This window comes from Chelonia mydas, chromosome 19 (assembly GCF_015237465.2).
Source record: "Chelonia mydas isolate rCheMyd1 chromosome 19, rCheMyd1.pri.v2, whole genome shotgun sequence".
NCBI classification, from domain to species: Eukaryota; Metazoa; Chordata; order Testudines; family Cheloniidae; genus Chelonia; species Chelonia mydas.
In genome coordinates, this window is record NC_051259.2 from 3,132,824 (window position 1) to 3,153,116 (window position 20,293).

The 20,293-nt window shown below is 50.9% G+C and overlaps 2 protein-coding genes across 7 annotated transcripts in view; one reads left to right on the forward strand and one right to left on the reverse strand.

The window, feature by feature from the left end:
• Positions 1-6,430, forward strand: part of COL8A2 (collagen type VIII alpha 2 chain) — a 136,363-nt gene extending 129,933 nt beyond the window's left edge. For all 3 annotated transcript variants that reach the window (XM_027823092.3, XM_043532152.1, XM_043532151.1), the window contains exon 3: positions 1,433-6,430. In XM_027823092.3, coding sequence (XP_027678893.2) covers positions 1,433-3,354 — 1,922 coding nt within the window. In that variant the 3' untranslated portion in view covers positions 3,355-6,430. The remainder of the gene's footprint in view (positions 1-1,432) is intronic.
• Positions 4,950-18,968, reverse strand: ADPRS (ADP-ribosylserine hydrolase). Of its 4 annotated transcripts, XR_006286541.1 has the most exons (7): positions 18,713-18,967; positions 15,021-15,117; positions 13,843-14,050; positions 13,544-13,728; positions 12,233-12,333; positions 10,715-11,637; positions 4,950-10,519 (listed from the first exon to the last, which is right to left on the reverse strand). XR_006286541.1 is itself a non-coding variant. In XM_037881509.2 (6 exons), exons 1-6 carry the CDS (start codon positions 18,936-18,938, stop codon positions 11,345-11,347), a joined length of 1,050 nt encoding a protein of 349 aa, XP_037737437.1. In that variant the 5' UTR covers positions 18,939-18,968; the 3' UTR covers positions 4,950-11,344. The 4 variants fall into 4 exon arrangements, 3 of the variants coding, with proteins under 3 accessions (XP_037737437.1, XP_037737436.1, XP_043388088.1); XM_037881509.2 differs by having other exon boundaries at positions 4,950-11,637; positions 15,081-15,117; positions 18,713-18,968; XM_037881508.2 differs by having other exon boundaries at positions 4,950-11,637.
• Positions 18,969-20,293: the final 1,325 nt, after the last annotated feature.

The following is a 20,293-nucleotide window of genomic DNA, read 5'->3' on the forward strand; positions in this document are numbered from 1 at the left end:
GATTAATCGGTTGAGCTGGAGATAGGTCACCTCCCAATGACTTCATAAATATCTGCTTCAATTACCTTTGGTAAATGAAATAACCAAACAATCATTCATTTTCTGATATAGCTGTAAAACTAATCGGAAAAGTTTTCAAAATAAATCACTGTTTAAAAACCTATACTGTGTACCTTCTAAAAATGAAACCTACATCTATCTCTGAGTTCTGAAGAATATGTATTAAGGTTATAACAACCAACAAGAATGCACTTTTATGTAGAAAACCATGATTAAATTGAGTCTTCCTGATTAGTGATTTAAATCAATCATTATTTAAATCAAATGCACCCTGCTAATTACACTCCTTCCTTTTTGACTATTTTACATGTTTAAAGGGTAAGCTGTTTTTGAGCATGGACCCGCTTACTCGCTGTTTGGATGGTGTCGAGCACAGTGAGGGGCCCAGTCTTGTTGCAGGTTCTAGGTGCTACTATAATATCAAGAGTAATAATGACTCTATGCCATAGATTTTTTTTTTTTTGCAACCCAAACACTGATTATCTGTGAATTTGGTGAGCATTGTTATTCTTTGTAAATGACTATATTGCTCATTGAAGATGCCAGAATGACAACTCTAGATGCTGTTAGAAGCATCAGTGGGGAAGCCCAGGGGCCTCTGAAACTATCAAAAATGTCCAGGAGTTAGCCCGCAGTCCAAAAAATATCCTGGCTGATACTATTAGCCTTGTCCCCACACTGATATCTGCCTTTTAAGCAGACAGCAGGGCATCCGCAAAGCCACCATCTTTAGTCTCAGTAAAAGCTACAGGTTCATGCTTTTCCTTTTGCATTTACCTTGAGCACAGGGAGTCTGAATTGTTCATCTCTATTCAGTTTTTTTTCACATAGTTGGTTGAGCAGATTGGGCTGACTCTCCACTGAATGTTCAAGTACCTGATGGGACTTGTTTTAGCTACTTCTAAATCAGCCATAAATGATCATGTGTCCGAACAGGGTTCTTTTCATCTGATGCTAACTTATATTCCTACAACCCACCATTAAAGCAAAAGGAGCCCATGTGTGCGTAACTTATTTCTGGTTTAATGAGACCCCATCCCCAGGCTTTCAGAGCACCTTTCATCTCAGACTCTCAAAGTGCTTCACAAATATTAATTTCTGTCATCAGCGGGCAGGTTTACAGCAATAATCTCCACTTAACAAGGCGGTACGGCTCAGAGCCTCAAAAGGTATTTAGGAGCCTAAATCCTATTGAAATCAGTGGGAGTTAGCCTCCTAAATCCTTTTGAGGCTCTGGGCTGTGACTTCACTAACAATCAGCACTAGCCACAATCGCTTCTCCTCTCATGACGCTGAGGTTCTGCTTCTCCTGGTAGTGGGTGGCTTTTCCTCACTTATCCAGTAAGGATTTGGTGTCTCTTGCTCTTAACAGACATGCCACCGCTCCTGCCGATGGATCTCAAAGGAGAGCCAGGCCCCCCAGGAAAGCCAGGACCAAGAGGACCTCCAGGCCCCCCAGGCTATCCAGGAAAACCAGGCACTGGGAAACCCGGACTTCATGGCCAGCCAGGCCCTGCTGGGCCCCCTGGATTTTCTGGTGTTGGCAAACCAGGTATCCCAGGGCTTCCAGGAAAGGCAGGTATGAAAGGGATTCCCGGCCTCAAAGGTGAACCCGGCATGAGAGGTGAGCAAGGCCAGAGAGGATTACCTGGCCCACCAGGATTGCCTGGGCCAGCAGGCATCTCAATCAATGGGAAACCAGGCATGCAGGGCACTCCAGGCCTACCAGGATTTAGGGGTGAGCCTGGGCCAAAAGGGGAGCCAGGGTCTCGGGGGGAGCGTGGCTTAAAGGGTGAAAATGGTGTTGGGAAGCCAGGGTTTCCAGGTCCCAGAGGAAATGGAGGGCCCCCCGGCCCCGCTGGGCCTCCAGGGCCAAACGGCATTGGGAAACCAGGGTTTGATGGCTTACCAGGTGCTCCAGGGGGGAAAGGCGAGATGGGTCCATTTGGAGCCCCTGGGATCAATGGGGAACCTGGGCCGATGGGTCCACGGGGTCCACCAGGCATTGATGGAATAGGCATCCCAGGGGTTGGAGGGGTTCCGGGTATGCAAGGCCCTGTGGGGCCAAAGGGAGAACCCGGTATCCGTGGCCTTCCCGGTTTACCTGGGCCTGCAGGCTATGGGAAACCGGGTCTGCCGGGCTTAAAAGGAGATCGTGGGCAACCTGGGGTCCCAGGAGCCATTGGCGACAAAGGGGAACCAGGCATAGACGGGGAAGCAGGTGAGCAGGGTCCTCAGGGTGTCATTGGAGCCCCAGGGGTGCCGGGCTCCATGGGCTTGCCGGGCAAATACGGGCTGCCAGGCCTCAAAGGTGAGGTTGGGTTACCTGGGCCCCCAGGAATACCAGGGATGCGTGGAGACCAAGGGCCAAACGGTTTTGCAGGGAAACCAGGGGTGCCTGGAGAGAGAGGTCTGCCTGGGTCACATGGACCCCCTGGCCCCACAGGCCCAAAAGGAGAACCAGGCTTCACAGGGGTTCCTGGAGTGCCAGGGTTAACAGGTAGCCCCGGACCAAAGGGAGATGCAGGAATTCCAGGCCAGCCAGGCCTGAGGGGCCCATCTGGTATTCCAGGCCTACAAGGCCCTTCTGGTCCCATGGGGCCACAGGGCTTACCAGGGCTGAAAGGGGAACCTGGCCTCCCAGGCCCTCCAGGTGTGGGGAAGGTAGGGGAGCCTGGCATTACAGGACCCATTGGCCCACCGGGAATACCAGGGACACGTGGATTAAACGGCCCCCCAGGACCACCAGGGCCGCCTGGTCCCCCCGGGGCACCAGGGGTGTTCGACGAGACAGGCATTGCTGGGCTGCACTTGCCAGATGGAGGCGTGGAAGGAGCGGTGTTGGGGAATGGCAAGCCTGGGAAGCCACAGTATGGCAGAGGGGAGCTCTCTGCCCGGATAGCACCCGCTTTCACGGCCATCCTGACCTCCCCATTCCCAGCCTCTGGCATGCCAGTCAAATTCGACAGGACTTTGTATAATGGGCACAACGGCTACAATCCAGCCACTGGGATATTCACCTGCCCCATCTCTGGCATCTATTACTTTGCCTACCACGTGCACGTCAAAGGGACTAATGTCTGGGTGGCGCTTTATAAGAACAATGTGCCCGCCACATACACCTACGATGAGTACAAAAAAGGCTACCTGGATCAAGCCTCAGGCAGCGCAGTGCTCGAACTCAAAGAGAATGACCAAGTCTGGGTCCAAATGCCCTCGGACCAAGCCAATGGGCTGTACTCCACAGAATACATCCACTCCTCCTTCTCCGGCTTCCTGCTTTGCCCCACATAACAGCTGTTGGGTGTGTTTCCTTTTTACCCACTTTAGCCATAAACTGTCTTGTTTTTTTAATAATTTTTTTTAAAAAATAAAAGAAATACAAAAAAGAAAAATCACTGGGAAGAATGCGCAAGTCATTGGCGCAGGATCTCGCTTCACACTGTTCACTCAAGGAGTCGAGAGGATAAGGGGAAAGGAGCTTTTGTTGTTTCTTCGGGGGAGGGGGCAAGTGGGGGAGGTGTATTTGGAATAAATTTTACCTCTGTGACTGCACATCAAACACAGAAACCAGCTCGGGCTGGCTAGGATCTAGCTATGCAACTAAACTGTAAGAGGAGGAAAGCTGAAGAATCTAGACCCTTCTTGGTTTATAATCAAGTGCCCTTGTTCCCGCTGTTGAGTACTAGTTAAATAAATAAAGCCATTTTGCGTATTCGTTAGCCAATCCAGGGGTCCTAAGCAATCTCAAATCTCTAGAGCAGTGGAAATTCCTGGTGGATTGACTATCCCCTTCCCAATCAATCACTTCCCCACATTTCAATCTCATTGACGCTTGAAGTCAGTCTCTCAGATTCAACCAGGGTGGGTGGATTTAGTCATCAAAAGGGGAACACTTTACAGAAGCACCTTTTTATAAGTAAATATTTAAGAAAAAAATCTTTAGGAACAAAAAACGTCATTAGTAGCACCTGGCAATAGGATGGGTGCCAAATAGTCTCCAAAGCCATTCAGGGAATTTGGGCCCCCTGTGATGAACAATGTTCTTTGACCTTGTATTAATTCCTGCATTGGCAAGTCAAAGGGCCAGTTCTATCACGTATATTTCTGTAGCCCACAGACTTGTTTGGGCTTATGAACATTTTATTATCTGAGAATCCAAGGATGGCACTGCAAGCACGGCTTACATTGCTACTAGCTGACTTCATGGAAGGTTTAGCTATGCTTTCTTTAAGGTGCCATTTATGGACATCTTACTTTTAATGTCTACCTTTCAGGATGTGTACACTTTCTTTTCCTTCCCCTTTGGGAACCTATTAAAAAAAAAAGCATTCATTCTAACTTTTCATGCATTCATTTTACAACGGTGCTATTATCTACTTCACAATGTTATTTACAAGTATAGTGCAATAAGTCTCTTTGAAAGGTGCACTATTCTGAGTGCAGGTTTCTGTGACTTAGGAAAAAAAATCATTTCACATTTGTCCTGTTACCACCACTTTGCCTCAATAATGCTTGAAATGTCATTGATATTAATATGGGTTACAAGGTTTATTACAGCTTTTGGTATGCACAGCTATTGATCACGTGGCTGCTCTGGCCTTTGCTAACTGGAACAATTGAACCCTGTTGCTTTGCAGCTTGTGGTAAGGGTAAAATGGCTACAGACCATTGCATTTAAAAGTTACTAAAGAGATTCTTCTCTTCCTGGTTAGACAGAACGCTGTTGAAGTTAAGCCACATATAATATACTGAATTCCTTTCTACAAAGATGTGTTCCTAAGAAAACAGCTGAAATTCATTCAGTCAATAGCTCAATGTTCATTACTCTCAAATATCAATAATGCCTGTAATATGGCCAAAGGAGAGAAAAAGAGTAAGAATGTGACTTAATATTATTCTCCAGATTTATTGTAGATAACTATTTAAACATAGATTTTTTTTTTCTTAAACTACACTGTGTTTGTGTGTCTTGCCATCCAGGGCTTCCATTTATAAAAACACACCCTCCCTGAATTACAAAATAGGAAACAAAAAGAAGGAAGCTAAAGAAAAAACAATACCATAGCCTAACATTTCAGATAGAATCTTTCTGGAATTGAGTCTCCCCTCCCCTTTGTTTTAGTTTTTATTCTGATTTACAGAAGCAGGTTGTGAAGCGATAGAACTTTTAACAAAGACAAATACGGCCTGGTATTTTGAATTCTGTCAGATGTTTTTAATTCCTGAAGGCAGAAGAATGTCAGAGCCATTCATGGCCCAGATTCTGTTGGTAATCGGTTCTTTGATTTCCCATTCGAAATAGGAACCATAAAGTAAAGACCTAAAATTTGAAGAGGAGGAGCTCAATTCCTCTCTTCAAATCTACACTTGAAAGGACAGTGCCAGCGTGGGGCTTCTGTCTCCTTGGTTTAAATGTATTTTCCTGCAGAGAACCACAATGAACTCAAGTTGATAATAGAGCAGACCCGTTCATTTCAGAGCAAAGAGGTCTCACTCCTTGTACCACATAACACTGCCAGAGGCAGAGATGGTAACTTACATATGCTACCTGCAGTAGGGTAAGAAACTTCCACACCGTTGAAAATTCACTCAAGGGTGGAAGTTTAAGCCTGTTACTCGACAAAGCAACTTATTTATACTGTGTTCTAACCTACGTTCAGTCCTGGTTTGGTTTTGTTATTAATTCAGTCCTCTGGTTCTGGCTGGCAAAAACAGTGACAGAAATGCACATTATAACCAAATGCAAATCTTAACTCATTCAGTTCTGTAGAAAATATTTCGCAATTTCACTTTCCCTTCATGTGCAGAGCAGAAACCATAATCAACCTTCTGCAGCTCTATAACCTGTTACGTTTACACAGTAATTGAATGACAATGATATTACACACACAGGGAGGCTAGGAAACGATGCACAGGGTGAAGGAGGGAAGGTGTTCAATAAACCAGATATTGTCAGGAAGATTTCTTTTGAAGTATTTAGTATGTAATATTTGCCAGCGGGAAGGTTTATTTTCTGTCATGGGTGTGAGCACTTGGGATTTTGGTATCAGTCTCACACACACAAAATATGGTTGGGATGGATGAAGTTTGTCAATTTTTAACTATGAAAACTACATTACAGTGTGCATTTTTTATATACAAGTTCTTACTTTTTTTTAAAGTTTGCCTCGAGTATCTTCTTTTCTAACCTAGTATATAGAGGATTTTAGTTTTGTAAAAATACCTATTACATGCACTGTCTGTCATAGTAAAATTGGTTTAAAATGCCTTCTCTTTGATTGTGATCGGAAACTGGCCTCTTCAGAACTAAAACTACAGTACTTGATTGTATTGATACAACATCAATAAAACTTATTGTATAAAAGATCATCTCAGCTGTGCCTTTGTCCTATTATGATTTATTTGTATTGCAGGAGCACCTACACATAGTAAGAGACAACCCCTGCTCCTGCTTACAGTCTGAACAGGCGAAGGAAAGATTAATATAGCCATTGTCCTGGGGACATGAGGCACAAGAATAGTCCTCCACTCACCCAGGGAGCCCATGTCAGAGCTCAGATTTGAACCCACACTTTCTGTAGCACCGGCCAGCACCCAAACCACAAGACGAAGCTTCTGTATTCAAAGTACTACTTCTGAAATACCCTTGTATAAGTCTGGCCATAATCGAAGGTCTCAGCTCATAGTATCCTGCCTGCCCTATGAGCTCTCCTTTGTAATATGCACAGCCTTAGATACAGAAGTCCTCACTTCTCTTCATACAACAGGAACACATCCTGGTCACTGGCAGTGAAACAGGTTTCCCCACAACACCCCACCAATGTGCACCCAAAGGAAGGGGTACTTAAGCCTTCACAGCCCATTCAGTCCATGGTTTATCTGTTAAGACTGCCACTGAGTGGACCAATTGGTGGCAAAGGTGAGGGTTGATTTTGGTAACGTAACTGACCCCCTAGGAACTGGAATGAGATCGCAGAACTGGCATAGGCTCAGGGTATCAGCTTTCATTCAAAGCCTGTCACCTCCAGGCTGCCCACTCAATTCAGACGTAGCTTGAGAGAATGATAATAGGAGAGGGCATCTATCCTGCTCCCTGATCAACATAGGAAAAACTTATTCCACGTTGCCACTACAGCACTGCCACAGTCCAGAAGTTCCTTAAAGGAAGATGGTGAAATTTGGAGCCTTCCAAATATTGCAACATTTTTTCCTCTTCTACCTGGCAATTATTAGGTTGAAGAATTTAAGGCACAAGAGTGAGTGCTCGAGTTTCCTTTACTGGAAAAATGGGGTTTTGCTAGAACCCAACGCCAGGAGCTCACCCATCACTCCCAAGCTACTTCTCAAGGAGAGAGCAGCATGTGCCTTCTATGCTGGGGAAGGAGACAGGAATTTGAAGTAACAATGCAGAGTTTCTATTCAAGCTTCCAAAAACTATGAAGAGTACCAGATTGTGCTAACTGGTTATGACCACCCTTGCCACCATAACAAATTCCACTGTGTATACGGACCATGCTACCCATTTACCTTCTTCCCCATTAAAAGAAGCCAGTGAGAATGCAGCTCAGTTCTTTGGGCTTTAAGCATCATTGATGCCATCAGTTTTCTTCTCTCTTTCTTCTCTCCTAATTGGGAATGTTGTTAACTATAGCTAACGAAACACTTTCAGGCAGAAATGTGAATTTTAAGTTGACATGTCCCTTTAAACCCTGTTACATTTAGGGGTGTAAGACACTTTTGGTGCACTATACATAATAACTAATCTGAACTGATTCTAGCAGCAAGGCTCCAGCAGTTGACTCCTTTCCACCCATTGCTCCTTATTGCAAATATTTTCTACAAGCAAGACTCTGGAGCGAAAACTCCAGCACTGAAATACTTTGGGGGCATGCAATTGCCACTCAGGGCACGGTATGACTGATGCACTAAACTGCCTCTATCGTTAACAGGCGTTCCGCACTTTTACCATGACACTCACGCCATTCACTGCTTCTAAACAAAAGCAGCCATTGTGAGAACAGTTTTTACAGCAGATTTCAAGAATTAAACTTACTGCAAATGAAGCAGGAGGCCTGGCTCCTCACAAGATGCCACTAATTGGCCTGGAAATGCTTTCAGCCTGCTTTCCGGAGAAACATTTTTAAGAAACCGTAACAAAGCAGTTTCAGGCTGAGTGTTGAAAGAAGGGGGGGGGGGGGGGGGGGGGGAATAGCCTAAAGCTTTTCCTATGATTCCCCTTGTAATTTAGCCTCGCAAGGGGCTGGCTGCCCCCATACATGGAAATATATAGGCAGAGGGTAAAACTATAAATAGAATGACATACAATAAAGCCCAAAGGTGGCATTTAAAGTGCAGTTATGATCTAGTAAAATTACTGTAAACTTGTCACATTAGTGCACTTAGGACTATTTTTGCACCCAGTACAGCCTCCCCCACCAATGCTGCTCGGTAAAGGCCAAAATCAGTCATGTGAAGGGAGATGGGAGCAGGGCTAATTTCAGAACTGTTATCATCGGCGAGGCAAGAGCTGGGAAAACGCACACAGGATCATTCCCAAATCCCACACTGTGATGGCATCAGCACAAACACCTTTGCACATAACGCAGGGTAAAGGCTAAATGCCCTCTGCACTGAAATAACTAGTCGCGCTAAAATTCAAAGCTGTCTGCAATATTATAACAAAGAAACCCAAGGAGAGGGGACAGATCTCTCTGCTCCAGCCAACAGACCCAATGGTCTCATGCAGTGTCCCAGCTTCACAGGTGGAGCAGGGCTTGGCAAATTACAGCTACAGGTGACACCCACAGGGCACTTTCCAGCCAATTATACTGCAGCTTACAGGAGGTGACTGCAGAGGAAATTTGATACTGAGAAAGCCTAGAAAGCTACAGTAAGAATGTGGGGAGCCCAGACAGGAAGGTGATGGGAAAGTAATGGTTTTCCTGTTGTGTTAAGGCATCATTTATAAATCTGGCTCCAAGTCCCTTACTCAGCCCATCAACTATAGCTCCAGTGATGTTAATGACTCCTCATCACATGCACTACACAAGTCTGAGTGCAGTTTCTTTGCTGGGAGCCTGTCTGGTCACAGATGTTTGGACATATGGGAAATGCTGCTGGGGACTAACATCTGCTCTGGCTGAAGCGCACTGAGCTTTTTACCAGTAGATGAATTGTGCTCTGCATGAACGTCAAAGGACCCAGGAAAAGACCAGGACCTGGTTGGCAGAGCTGTGAAAGAGGACACAGAAGATGACCAAGGCCTTCTGCAGCTGAGCTATCACTTTCACTGCAACATTTCAAGAGCCTGCCACTGATTCACAAGGTTTCCACACAGGAAAATCCCATCCCTACACACCACCGCTGGAGAACAGGCTCCAGTCCAATCAGTCTGCGCAAATGTGCATACAGATTTTCCCTACTGGGTTCCAAGTTCAGCTACAGTTGAATGGCCAGGAATTTCTACCCCAGCTAGGAAAGGCTCCACAGGCGAAGCACGTATAAAGAACATCTCTTTGTCCAAGTCGTCCAAACTTTAGTTTGCTACCTAAAGAGGCTGAGATCAGGTAAGTCTCCAGGCTAATGGCTGACTTATGCAACACAACTCCTTTACTTTGATAATTAGCCACTGTTCCTGTATTTTCCTTCAACGATCCTAAGTGATTTGATTACTTTTAAGAAATACAGCCTCTGCATGTTTTATGGTGCACATTTCAATCCTAGCTTAGGAAAATCTAGACTTTATAAACAGCTAACTTATGCAAGCTCCACAACTTCTTTCCACTCAAAAGAAAAACAAGATCAGTTTAAACAGAAAATTTGTTTTTAAATGTCTTCCTTGAAAATTCTGAAGTCTCTTGCAGAATCTCTTGAAGACATGTTTTACTTCTCAGAGCTGCAGCATAGTCTATAAATATAGTGGGCCCATAATTCCACATATTTATAGGACAAATAGTCATGTGTGTACACGGAAAATCCATTAAAGCTTCACGCAATAGACTGGTACTCTAGGGAAGCAAAGTACAGGAAAGGTGAGGAATAACCCAATTACAACCAGATTGTTCACATGTACACACAATAACTTTCTGCCGACATCAGCAGGAAATAAGCCCCCTATTAGTAATGTGTTCACTTCCCAGCTTTAGTAAAATATATACATGTAAAATTACTTTGGAACATTTAGATTTATACCCATTTCCATATGATAGCTGCCTGCAAACAGGATGGTTTTTATTTCTTTGTTTTCTGTAATTACTATAGACATTTCAAAACACATTATTTACACAATTCAGCTTGCATACAGACTCAGATTATTTCCTCTCTGCCTGCTTGACTGGGCACATTTTTAAACACCCTGCTGCAGAATACTGTTTTCTAATTCATCCTCTACCATTTGTAGGGTCTCCTAGTACATGAGCCCTTTCTTAACAGAAGTGAATTCTCAACTGAAACTGTCCTTCTGTCCACTTATAGACAATCCCAACCACGTGCAGAGGTTGAAAGCAATTAGAGTTGCATCCTCTTCCCACAGAAGTCACTCGGATTTTTGTCACTGACTTCCCTGGGCCCAAGATTTAGGCCTAAGGTACCACTAGGTTTTACTACATCTCTTCCCACTGATTTACTAGTGACCTTGCCACATGCACTGGACACCAGGTGTACAGAATGGGGTGCAAGCATAGCACACTACTGATTAGGCACTGGGAGGAGAGCAGAGCAAGAGCAGCATTCTGGAAGGTCGCAATCTGGTGCATAAAGCAATCGAAAGTTTAGGGAGGCAGGCACAGGTGTAATGCAGAGAGTAAAGACAACAAAAGAATTGAAACATGGGTACAGTGCAACCCAAGTGCTTCCTGAAGGTTAGACTGTGAACATCTGAATAGAAGTCTGTGGAATCTGGAAACAGATGACAGGAAGATGGTTCCTGGATTTAGACCCAGGTAGCTTGGACAAGTCGTATGACAGAATGAGACACTGACAGGAAAGGCGGCCTTGGTAAGAAGCAGAAATCTCATCAGAAACCAGATATTGCCTTTGTGCTTTGGTGGGACAAATTCCATCGTCCAAAGCTCTCCGTGCAAGCACCCTCCAGATCAATTGTAACAGAAAAACAAGGTCCACGTCTCACTTCTACCATACGACACATGAAAACAAGTGCCATTCTGGAGTTGGCCAGGATACAGATCATTAAAGACAAGGTCGACCCATTTGCTATGGATCTGATCAGTGAGGCAGAGGTAGCACTTGCTTTAACCTTGGCACAAGACACCACTTCTGTGGCTCAAAGTCGTTGGCTGTAGAGTTCGTGCAAGCTATTTGCCAGCATCTCTGTCTCTTGAAAAGCTTCGCAGCTCTGCTCCCAGCACGGGGGTACCTGCTCCTCCCCATAATACGCTCCTGCAATGGCTCCAGCCATGGTAGCTATAGTATCTGTGTCTCCACCCAGCGAGATACAGTAGATGATGACCCTCTGTAGGTTGTTGTAGTGATGAGGAATATCTGGGTCGGATTTCATGGAGCGCAAGAAGGAGTAAATCGCAGTGGGGACAGACTCCAGAGCAGCAATGCCATTGCCTGTTAATGAAACCAACCACATTCAGTGACAAAGCAGGACAGTTACATCTCTAACCTTCCACAACAGAATCCCTTCCCTTTAGTTCATGAGCTTGTCTTATGGCAATTTCAAACTTTAATATGGCTGGTTCAAGCTAGCTGAAGCGTGAATAGATGCTATGCAAGTTTCCTTCCATCCCATGCTCTCCGCTGGTCTCATTCCTGATCAGCACGCCACTACTACTCCAGTCAGGGAACATGCACCGAACTAGCCCACGCACAGCCCTAACCTGTAACATCCCTGGGTTGCCAGGTGTCCAGAAGGAAGTTCTGACTGATGGACTGTCATTAAGAGGAGATCTTGGAAAATTAGGCATTATTATTCTCTTGGAAAGATAGCCTTTCATCCACCAAGGCTGCCCTCGGGGAGGGAGTCATTGCAAAGTGACTCACACACTTACTCTTTCCACAGGGAGTGCACAAGCAGTCTTTGCAACACATCCAACCCCCGCTGGTCTGGCGAGCAAGAAATCCAGGAAAGCACTAACCACAGGCTCCCTAAGCTGGCCCAGCCCCATGGCTTTTCCGGAATCCCTGTAGGAAGAAAGGTGCTTACCTAACTCAAGCAATACATCTGACTTAGGAATGGTGCTAAGCTCCAAAAATTCCTTGATCTTCTTAAGACGCCTTGAAAATGGTAATTCCTCAAAACCCATCCTGGAGACAAGAGACAGGAATGTAACAAATGCTCTGCTCCAGTGACTTCTCCCTTCCTGCCACCAGGGAGCAATCTGCAAGATTTGATCTAATACAATCCAGCATGTGAAGAGGTGTCCAGAGGGCTCCCAGGAGGCAGACCTTCCAGAAGACGAAACATTAGTGGCTATATATATGCGGCTGTAGGAGTGAATCTTCCCACATTTCCAGGTGTTTGAACCATGGCCTTGTCTACTGAGACCTCCTGTACAAATGCGGAGAACGAGCAAGAACCTCAAAGCAAAGCTGTTCTGAGAGCATGTCAAACTGAAATGAATGAATGAGGGCTTCAGAGGAGGAGAGAAAAGGACCCATCTTACCAGTCTGCAGCAAGTCCACTCTCTTGGAAAGGCCAGATATGGGAAGAGGACGAACTGAAGTTCAAGTTGCAGTGGGGAGAGATTTAGGTTGGATATTAGGAAAAACTTTTTCACTAGGAGGGTGGTGAAACACTGGAATGCGTTACCTAGGGAGGTGGTGGAATCTCCTTCCTTAGACGTTTTTAAGGTCAGGCTTGACAAAGCCCTCGCTGGGATGATTTAGTTGGATTGGTCCTGCTCTGGGCAGGGGATTGGACTAGATGGCCTCCAGAGGTCCCTTCCAACTCTGTGATTCTATGAAGTCTCACAAATTGCTTACGGAACAGGGAGAAGCTAGACCTAGCAGCATGCAGCCATCAGAGCAATATCCCAACTGACTGGACGGCTTTTATGAATCACAGCCACACTCTTCCACTCCATAAAGGAACTGGTTTGGACTGAGGGGGAGAGGCAGAGGGAAATGGAACCTGGAGGAGTTTCTCATTCCTCACTCTAAGGACATTCACACTGGCACAGACTGGGAGATGTGCTCATGGCAGCTGAGTGTGTGGCAAGAAAGGCTCTGCAAGCTGCTTCTAGAGAGAGGCAATGAGTTTGTATTTTTCAAACACATGAGTTTCCCAGTCACAGGAAAAGCCATGCAGCTAAAATCAAAACACAGCCTAATGACATGAAGGAAAAATCTCACTTCCCATGCACAGAATATCATCGAGACAGGACAGAATGCAATCTATGAGGCATTAGGTAGACAGCTGTACAGAGTCAAGAGAAAGACACTGCTGTGAACTAGATCAAATTCCATATGGGGGACACAATGCAACTAGTAGAGGGGCTTACTCAGCCCTACTTACGCTCGCGCATCAGCCAAAGATTTATCATCTGCCTCCACATCCTCCATGTGGCCGATCAGCTGCTCCAGGAAGCTCTCCCGGCTGAGCTCTCCCTGCAAGGCCAAGTGCACTGCCAGAGCCTGCAGGATGGCTCCGTTATAGCCAAGTGAGTTGGCATGGGTCAACTCAGCACTGAGCTTCGCAAACTGTGGATTAAAAAAAAATCATTAGGAAACCAGAGTGAAAGATAATCACCAAACCCCATCCCATCAGCAGAGATCTGGGAGCCCCAGTGCCTGAACAACCCCCCTGCAATGCACCTTTTTCACATCCTGAACATCAGGGTAAATCAGCGAAATGCCTGCTACCCTCATAGCACCACCGTTCCCGTAGGAGCCTTTCCCATTAAACTGCACTCGGGCTGGCTCAAACACATCACTGCACTTGGGGCTCAGAAGTTTCTTGAACACTTTGACGACTGCCATCCCATAGCCCCGATCTGGCTCCTTCTTATGCTCCTCAGCAAATCTGCCAAAGGTAAAACAGCAGCAATTACATAGGAATTAGAAAAACCACACTGGAAAAGGACAGTGTCAACTTACATTTGGTCTGCTACTAAAATCTTTTTTTGAAAGAAGCTTTTATAAAGCCTTATTATTATTTGCATCAGAGTAACATCCAGAGATCTCAGCAAGTATCATGGCCCCACTGCGCTAGGTGCTGTACAAATATGTACCGTAGAAAGAAAAATCCCTGCCCCAAAGACCTGGGTGGATGAGGATAACAGAGGTTGGACCCTGTGGTTGTACTAACTACATCTATTTGTGGAAATCACTGGTTTTAGCTCTTGACTTTTTGATTGTTTTAAGATATACTTTAAAAAATAACTGGAAACATTTTTACTAGTCACACGCAGGCAGAAATATTGTTTGTTCAAGTCCAATGGAGACAGTTTTTAAACAATTAAACCTTTGCCTTTCAGCATTTGAAACCCAAACACTTCAGCACCAAGTATCTGAAAGGGAAACTGACTATAAAACAAACTGACTTCATGGATTTTCATTGCCCAAAGCTCAGGGAAGTGCAAAAAGGAAATAGTATACAAACCAATAAGTACACTAGAAAGGAAACAATTTTGAAAAACTGAACTGCTTTTAATAACAAAAGTATATGAACTTGTTTGCTTACAACACAAGTGTTACATTGACAGTTTCCCCCCTGTTTAGTTTCAACATCAGATTTGAGATGCCTCTCTAATGACACTGAAGTCAATGAGAATCTAGGAGGGCACAAATCCTGCAGGCACAGGCCAAATTGCAGCACTGGGGCCACTGCTCTTTTTAGTCTCTCCACACAAATAGGCGGCCACTTCACACTGAATTCCTCTGCACTTTCCTGGACTGAATGGGAATAGCTCAAAGTGGCTGCTTAGCTTTCACTCTCTATTACTTGCAAAAGCAACACAGATCTCCCTGTTGTGCTGACTGCAGCTCCTTACCTCCTGGCCATATCAACTTCATCAAACTCTCCCTTGGCTAACAGGGACCGCACCACACACCTTGCCATGGCTGTGTCATCTGTGTAGCAGAGCGTTTCTGAAAGAGAAGGCAAAAATACCAGATGATCATCCAAACACCAAGAGGTCCCATTGCCCCTCTAGAATCCCAATCCCATTTCTCTACTGCCAGGGGAATTCTCTGTGAATCTGGAGTGTAAAAGACTTGGCTGTATTTCCAGACACTCAGATCTCTTAGCAGGCCTTGTGGGAGATTAAAAGTCATCACTGACTGCAGAGGAGAAACTTCATGAACTACAGCGGTGGAGGAACATGCCTTCAGCAGTAATACATTAGGTCACAGGTGGGCAAACTACGGCCTGCAGGCCACATCCGGCCTGTGGGACCATCCTGCCCAGCCCCTGAGCTCCCGGCTAGGGAGGCTAGCCAGCCCCTGGCCCCTCCCCCGCAGCCTTAGCGCGCTGCACCACCAACGCTCTGGCCTGTCGCTCCTGTAAAGCGGCGCGGGCGGCGTGGCTGGCTCCAGGCGAGCGGTGGGGCTGCGAGCTCCTGCTGCTCAGAGCAGCATGGTAAGGGGGCGGGGAGCAGGGGGGTTGGATGGGGTGGAGGTTCGGGGCAGTCAGAGGTCAGGGAGCCAGGGGTTGGATAGGGGCTGGGGTCCCGGGGGGCGGTTAGGGGACAAGGAGAAGGGGGGCTGGATGGGTCGGGGGTTCTGAGAGAAGTGGGAGGAGGCGGACGGGGGCGGGGGGGCACAGCCTTCCCTACCCAGCCCTACATACAGTTTGGAAACCCCGATGTGGCCCTCAGGCCAAAACGTTTGCCCACCCCTGCCTTAGGTGGTGTTGTCAGTAAGAGCAACAAGACCAGCGATCTGGGATTAATATGAAAGAAACACAGCCAATGTGGAATCTAATTATTTCAAAAGAATGAATTCAAAGTGGCTCCAGGCACCACCCCGGCACCTGAGGCCCCCTAGGGGCCCTGCCAGCACCCACTGGGGGCAGTTTTCAAGTGACAGATTCTTTTTCTAAAAAAAGGTCCCCGTCCCCGTCCCCCTACTACTCCTGCATGAAAGCCACTAGCCTTGGGCAGTTTGGGCTGGGTGTTTCACACCCCCGGGGTAGAACAGAGTGTGCGGGGGGGGGAGGGAGAAGGGTGTGCAGGGGGGACACATAGCGGGTGCGGGTGGGGGGGTTCAGGCCCCGCGAGGGGAGACAGAACACAGGGGGTGCGGGGGGGGACACACAGGGTGTGCGGGGGGACACACACAGCGGGTGCGAGGGGGGGGTTCAGGCCCCGCGAGAGGAGACGGGACACAGGGGGTGCGAGGGGGGGTTCAGGCCCCGCGAGAGGAGACGGGACACAGGGGGTGCGAGGGGGGGTTCAGGCCCCGCAAGGGAGGGGGGACGGGACACAGGGGGTGCGAGGGGGGGTTCAGGCCCCGCAAGGGAGGGGGGACGGGACACAGGGGGTGCGGGGGGGGGGTTCAGGCCCCGCGAGGGAGGGGGGACGGGACACAGGGGGTGCGGGGGGGGGGGTTCAGGCCCCGCGAGGGAGGGGGGACGGGACACAGGGGGTGCGGGGGGGGGGTTCAGGCCCCGCGAGGGAGGGGGAACGGGACACAGGGGGTGCGGGGGGGGGGGTTCAGGCCCCGCGAGGGAGGGGGAACGGGACACAGGGGGTGGGGGTGGGGACGGGACACAGGGGGGGCGGGGGGGGGTTCAGGCCCCGCGAGGGAGGGGGGACGGGACACAGGGGGTGCGGGGGGGGGTTCAGGCCCCGCGAGGGAGGGGGGACGGGACACAGGGGGTGCGGGGGGGGGGGTTCAGGCCCCGCGAGGGAGGGGGGACGGGACACAGGGGGTGCGGGGGGGGGTTCAGGCCCCGCGAGGGAGGGGGGACGGGACACAGGGGGTGCGGGGGGGAGGTTCAGGCCCCGCGAGGGAGGGGGAACGGGACACAGGGGGTGCGGGGGGGGAGGTTCAGGCCCCGCGAGGGAGGGGGAACGGGACACAGGGGGTGCGGGGAGGGGGGACGGGACACAGGGGGTGCGGGGAGGGGGGGTTCAGGCCCCGCGAGAGGAGACGGGACACAGGGGGTGCGAGGGGGGGGGTTCAGGCCCCGCGAGAGGAGACGGGACACAGGGGGTGCGAGGGGGAGGTTCAGGCCCCGCGAGAGGAGACGGGACACAGGGGGTGCGAGGGGGAGGTTCAGGCCCCGCGAGGGAGGGGGAACGGGACACAGGGGGTGCGGGGGGGGAGGTTCAGGCCCCGCGAGGGAGGGGGAACGGGACACAGGGGGTGCGGGGGGGGGAGGTTCAGGCCCCGCGAGGGAGGGGGGACGGGACACAGGGGGTGCGGGGGGGGGGGTTCAGGCCCCGCGAGGGAGGGGGAACGGGACACAGGGGGTGCGGGGGGGGGGTTCAGGCCCCTCGAGGGAGGGGGAACAGGACACAGGGGGTGCGGGGGGGAGGTTCAGGCCCCGCGAGGGAGGGGGAACGGGACACAGGGGGTGCGGGGGGGGGGGGGTCAGGCCCCGCGAGGGAGGGGGGACGGGACACAGGGGGTGCGGGGGGGAGGTTCAGGCCCCGCGAGGGAGGGGGAACGGGACACAGGGGGTGCGGGGGGGGGAGGTTCAGGCCCCGCGAGGGAGGGGGAACGGGACACAGGGGGTGCGGGGAGGGGGGACGGGACACAGGGGGTGCGGGGAGGGGGGGTTCAGGCCCCGCGAGAGGAGACGGGACACAGGGGGTGCGAGGGGGGGGGTTCAGGCCCCGCGAGAGGAGACGGGACACAGGGGGTGCGAGGGGGAGGTTCAGGCCCCGCGAGGGAGGGGGAACGGGACACAGGGGGTGCGGGGGGGAGGTTCAGGCCCCGCGAGGGAGGGGGGACGGGACACAGGGGGTGCGGGGGGGGGTTCAGGCCCCGCGAGGAAGGGGGGACGGGACACAGGGGGTGCGAGGGGGGGGGTTCAGGCCCCGCGAGGGAGGGGGGACGGGACACAGGGGGTGCGGGGGGGGGGGGGTTCAGGCCCCGCGAGGGAGGGGGGACGGGACACAGGGGGTGCGGGGGGGGGGTTCAGGCCCCGCGAGGGAGGGGGGACGGGACACAGGGGGTGCGGGGGGGGGGTTCAGGCCCCGCGAGGGAGGGGGGACGGGACACAGGGGGTGCGGGGGGGGGGGGTTCAGGCCCCGCGAGGGAGGGGGGACGGGACACAGGGGGTGCGGGGGGGGGGGTTCAGGCCCCGCGAGGGAGGGGGGACGGGACACAGGGGGTGCGGGGGGGGGTTCAGGCCCCGCGAGGGAGGGGGGACGGGACACAGGGGGTGCGGGGGGGGGAGGTTCAGGCCCCGCGAGGGAGGGGGGACGGGACACAGGGGGTGCGGGGGGGGGAGGTTCAGGCCCCGCGAGGGAGGGGGGACGGGACACAGGGGGTGCCGGGGGGGGTTCAGGCCCCACGAGAGAAGGGGGACGGGACACAGGGGGTGCGGGGGGGGGACACAGGGGGTGCGGGGGGGGTCAGGCCCCGCGAGGGAGGGGGAACGGGACACAGGGGGTGCGGGGGGGGAGGTTCAGGCCCCGCGGGGGGGGTCGCGGGGGGGGCACAGGGGGAGGGGACGGAGAGGGCGGGGTCCCCCGGCGGCGTGAGCCCCACCCCGGCCCGGCCCGGCCCCCACCTCTGCTCTCCGCCTCCTGGGCGCTGCCCCCGGCCCGGCCCGGCGGCTCCAGGCCGCGGAGGTAGCGCAGCAGCTCGGGCAGCCCCACCACGTCCCTGCCCTCGAAGGCGGCGCCCAGGCAGTCCCCGAGCAGCGCCCCGGCCAGGCAGCCCCGGAACCGGCCGCGGGCCGGCGGGAGCCGCGCAGGGACCCGGCCCAGGGAGCCGCCCGCCAGCGCCGCCGCCATCTTCCTCCGGCCGAGCGCAGGGGCGTGGCTAGGGCCTGGGGGAGGGGCGGCCTGAGAGGAAGAGGGCGTGGCTCCAGGGGGCGGGGCTAGAGCAGGGGCGGAGCTAGGGCCTGGGGGAGTGGCGGCCTCGGAGGAAGGGGGCGTGGCTCCAGGGGAGGGCGGGGCTGGAGCAGGGGGCGGGGCTAAGGCGCGGGAGCGGTGACCTGGGGGGCGGGGCCCCAGGGGAGGGCGGGGCTAGAGCAGAGGGCAGGGACTGGCTCCTTGGGGTCAGGTGGGGCTAGGATTTGGGAGGAGTGGGGGCGGGGCCCCAAGGGGAGGAGACTGGGGGTGGGCCCCAGCTCAGGAGTAGAGGAGCCTCATGCTGGACCCCAAGGGAGGTTGGGGTCTGTGCCCTGTGCAGGGGGCTGGGGAGAGAAGAGGGGGCTCAGCAGCACTCAGCCCGGGGTGCTCCTAACTTCCTGCCCTTCCTTTTTCCTCCAGACTTGGATCCACAGTGAAGGAGTTATCACTAGTGATATTTAAATCTCATTGAGGGTGACCAGACCCCAAGTGTGATAAATCCGGACAGGGATACATGGAGTGAAAATACAGGAGCAGGTATAAATATACGAAAGGATGGGCGTTGCTTTACCAAGTGTGAGGTCAGTCTAATGAGATAAATCAATTAACAGCAGGATACCAAGGGAGGCAAAATAAATTTTGAAGTGGTTGGGTCATTACAAAACCTAAACTTAATTTCCCCAATACTAATTTTTCCTTACTGTTACTTCAAAATTTATTTTTCCTCCCTTGGTATCCTGCTGTTAATTGATTTATCTCGTTAGACTGACCTCACACTTTCCCCATTTCCACTTGACCCTCATCCTTTCATATATTTATACCTGCTCCTGTATTTTCATTCCATGCATCTGACAAAGTGGGTTCTAACCCACGAAAGCTTATGCCCAAATAAATTTGTTAGTCTCTAAGGTGCCACAAGGACTCCTCGTTATTTTTGCTGATACAGACTAACACAGCTACCACTCTGAAACATTACATTAGTTTATAGCTGGGTCCCTGATAGCAGGTTTCCTACGCTACCCCAAGGACTCGACTGACGCTGTGTCTAGCCCGGGTTTTTAGCCACCAGTATAGCTACTGTAGTGCAAATGCCTAACCGAGGCATAGTACAAGTGCCTGTTTACAATACTATACCTGAATGCATCCGATGAAGTGAGCTGCAGCTTACGAAAGCTTATGCTCAAATAAATTTGTTAGTCTCTAAGGTGCCACAAGTCCTCCTTTTCTTTTTGCGAATACAGACTAACACGGCTGCTACTCTGAAACCTATACCTACACTGTTACACGAGGGATTT